The sequence below is a fragment of the Lipotes vexillifer genome, unplaced genomic scaffold (genome assembly GCF_000442215.2).
Source record: "Lipotes vexillifer unplaced genomic scaffold, Lipotes_vexillifer_v1.1 scaffold200, whole genome shotgun sequence".
Classification (NCBI taxonomy): Eukaryota; Metazoa; Chordata; class Mammalia; order Artiodactyla; family Lipotidae; genus Lipotes; species Lipotes vexillifer.
In genome coordinates, this window is record NW_006790475.1 from 804,402 (window position 1) to 808,042 (window position 3,641).

Genomic DNA, 3,641 nt, shown 5'->3' on the forward strand with positions numbered 1-3,641 from the left:
AGGGCCCGCCCCCGCCCCGCCCCGCCCCGCCCCCAAAGCCTACAAGAACGCCTCGCAGCGCCGGCGGTCTGCCCAGGAGAGCGCTTCTGCCGGACTGGCCCTCGTGGGCACTACACCCCGCAAGCGAGTGCGCGCGGGAACCCGGCCCTGAGTCCCAGGCGCGCTCATCACCTCTTGTAGGCTGAGTGGTCGTTCTTCACGCTGCATTTCATGTTCTTCAGCTCATCCAGCACGGCAAACATGTTGATGAACTTGCCCAGGGTGATCAGGTAGGCTTCGGACACGAAGTCCTTCCTTCTCTCCGCGTGACACAGGCGCCTCACCTCCCCACAAAAACGTTCGATGGCGTTTCTCTGCGCAGAGGAAGAGGGGGCAGAAACGCGGCTTTCAGGGATGGGCCAACCCCAGGCCCAGCTCCAAGCACAGGGTCCAGAGTCACGTTACTCGCTGATGAAACACCCAACCAACGAGTGCATGTTTACAGCTCAGGTAAAGAGACATGTTTCTAGAAAGTGATTTCCACGTGCCCTTGCTCTGTAAGAATCATCATCAACTTTGCACTTTACCAACTATGTCCCCAAAGTAAAAGAATTTTGTTGATTATTCCAGCAAAGTTACTGAGCAAAATTCTCCAATAGAATGTCCATAAAGCAGACTGCTTTGGCTTTTAGAGTTGAAAAAGGGGGTGGGAGGATTTCCACTTAACAATTTTTAAGATAAGACAAAAATTCATCACCTAAGAAGTTCTATCTTCTCCCTTTGCTAAAGGATTCTATAATAAAAACTTTCACACATTTCTAAACTATGTCTTTAAAAAAGCCACCAAGTCCCTCCCTGTGGCCACTCTGTTTAATCCAAGGGCCAGAAGGAGCCAAGGCCAGGGCAAAGCCCACCAGAGTGGACAGTGGGGAGAAAACACCCGAAAACCAGATGAATCGAAAGTGTAAGCCTGTAAGCGTACTGACAGAAAGCAGTCTTCCTGCAGGAACTACAAATTCACTCTTGAGGGGAGAAGAAAAGTGAAACCCAGAAGAAGCATTTATTCTGAGAGCCAGTAACGCTTTGGGCTGTCTAAGGCTTAGTTTCCTTTGGTCTCAGAGCTATTGTGATCACTTGAGTTTACACGCACTTTGTTTAGTTAGTAGATGGTGCCACCATCTCATTCCTCTGCTCTAAACCCCTAGGATTATTTCACTGTTTTACCTGGAAGTACATAAAATTCATCAGTTTTGTGACCTCAGGCTCAAGGACCTCCACGGTTTTCTCATATATTTCCACTCTGTTAGGCTGTTCGTTACATTTCACCTGGGAGAAAACGAACATGACATAGAGAGGCTTCAACCCTGAGAGGATGTGGCGAGTGCGCTGGGATGGAGCAGGCCAGAGGTGGGGCAGGGTCTGACTGGGCAGGGACGACTGGAAGGGATGAGGGCGTGGCCAATGGCGGGGGTGGTCCGGCTGGGATGGGGCACCTGCGGGATGGCCCGAGAGCAGCTCCTCCAGGTGTACAGCATGACGGCGTACTCTTGGCCTTCCTCCAGCATCTCGTTCTGCAAGGGTACACAGGGCAAATCAAAGGCAAGCAGAACAATCATAAAAAAGCAGATGCCAAATCGCCAACAGCTAGAGCCATAAACCATGGTGGAGAGGCCAGGAGGACCCTCCCTTTGAGGGACAGAAAAGCACCAGGACCTGTGTGCCAGGAGACAGCTGCTAAGATACTGGTGACACTGCAGACCACCCCAAACACCCCCATGGCTTCTGCAGGCTGAAGAGGGGTATCAGCGACATGCAGCCACCTCTGCCCAGGGGCAGCACAGCCCAGGGCACCTGCCGTAGCCGCCATACCTCAGCTCCACTCAGCCCCAAGCTACCTGCTGGCAGTGCAGACCTGAAGCTGGGGACATGGGAAGCGTGCAGTGCAGCTGAACGCACACGGGGTCCTCAGAGCCGCTCCACCAAGCCACACAGGGCCTCCCGGCCCCAAAGGAAGACTAACACACTCTGCTGTCCCCAGGGCGGGGAGGGAAAGCACTTAAAATCCAGGGAGAGTATCCATGGGAAGAGGACTGCCATCATTTCAAAACTGCTTTCGTGTCTACTCCTTTCACGTTATTTCCTTTGGTAAAAATGGCAAAAATTGCACAGTTGTCCTTGAAAATGTTGACTACAGTTTGGTAATGTTTTTAAGATGCTTTAAAATGCTCACAACCTTTGACCTAGTAACTTCACTTCTACAAATCTAGCCAGTGAGAATAATGATGTATTTAGGAAGATGTTCATCACAGCATTTTTTACTAGAAGAAATCAAGGCAAACTAAGTAAACAGTTAAATTTTGCAAATTAGTTAAAATTTGCAAAAATAGTTAAATTTTGAACACTTAAAAAATGGACTAGACAGCCATTAAAAATTACTTCATCTGGTGCATTTTAATGACATGTTAAAATGGTCATGAAATCATTAAAATACATAATTATAATAACAATGCAATTCATTTATGCAGTCTAAATCCCATATGGGTGTCTACCTGGTATGCTTGAGTACAAGTACAAAAGAGGGAGAATGGGTTCCCTCAAAATGCTGACAAAGGTTTTCTCTTTCACAGAAGCCAGGTTTTCAGAAAGAGCATATACAGTCCTTATAATATAAAAAAAAAAAAAAAAAAAGGTGCTTTTAAAAAACATAAAGCACTTCATTCACTTTCTTCTCTTCTTCCTCACTATGTATCCTATCAGGATAATACCAAAAAAAGTGACATTTGCTATTCAGACATGCCATCCCCCCAGAGGAAACTGCGCAGAGTTACCATGCTAGAATGGACGGTCGCTTGTTCAATGTATCTTGCAATGCCAGTGACAAATGCATTTCTGTCTTCAAAATTAGTGTTGAAATTTGGCTGCAAGGAAGAAGAAAACCATCAAGTGGAGGTCAGCACCACAGGCCACGCATCCCGCGGCCGCCCAGCACCCACCTGGTAGAGCAGTGAGGATGGCGGGGGCTCGATGCAGGGCTGCTGGTCGGGCAGAGGCAGCTCTTCCAACAGGTCCACGTTGGACAGCGCATCCTCCAGCGTCACCTGGGCTGCCATCCTGCCCTGGGACAAAACACAGAGTCCCCCCAGGCCATGAGGAAGGGCAGGGGCACCCTGACAATCCTTCCAGGGTGGGGTGCTTAGCACCCTGCTCCCCTGTGCCCTCTCCTCAGGGAGCTGGGGACAGTGGAGGGGTCTCGGCCCATCCCCAGGGTCTGGCGTCTCTCTCTAGGCTCACCAGCAGGGGAGTCACAACACAGCCTCTGCTGGTCATGGAGTAGGGCATATGGGCCAAAACACGTGCCATCACCCCCTGCCACCTTACCACCTCAGGGTCACCATCCTGGAGGGCTCTCCGTGAGGGACTGGCAACCCCTCACTGAGCTGGAGGTGGGAACAGCTCCTCCAGTACCATGTCTGCCTCCAGGGGCCGATGGTGCTTCCCTGCCAGTGGCGCTTCCCAGGTGCGTCCTCCAAGCAGGGCCACACACTAGGGACAGAGATGGATGAGGCCAGAGCCCTGCCTCCAGGAATCCAGGGCAGCCTGCAGTGCCCACTGAGGTGAGGGCCGGCGGCCAAGGGGAGGAAATAGGGAAGGACTATTGGCAG

At 50.8% G+C, this 3,641-nt stretch overlaps 1 protein-coding gene across 1 annotated transcript in view; it reads right to left on the reverse strand.

Moving 5' to 3' along the window:
• Positions 1 to 3,089, reverse strand: part of CYFIP1 (cytoplasmic FMR1 interacting protein 1) — a 65,785-nt gene extending 62,696 nt beyond the window's left edge. The window contains exons 1-5 of the mRNA XM_007463765.1: positions 2,973 to 3,089; positions 2,808 to 2,897; positions 1,473 to 1,550; positions 1,204 to 1,305; positions 172 to 353 (exon numbers count right to left, since the gene is read on the reverse strand). Of these exons, the coding sequence (XP_007463827.1) occupies positions 172 to 353; positions 1,204 to 1,305; positions 1,473 to 1,550; positions 2,808 to 2,897; positions 2,973 to 3,089 (569 nt within the window). The remainder of the gene's footprint in view (positions 1 to 171; positions 354 to 1,203; positions 1,306 to 1,472; positions 1,551 to 2,807; positions 2,898 to 2,972) is intronic.
• Positions 3,090 to 3,641: the final 552 nt, after the last annotated feature.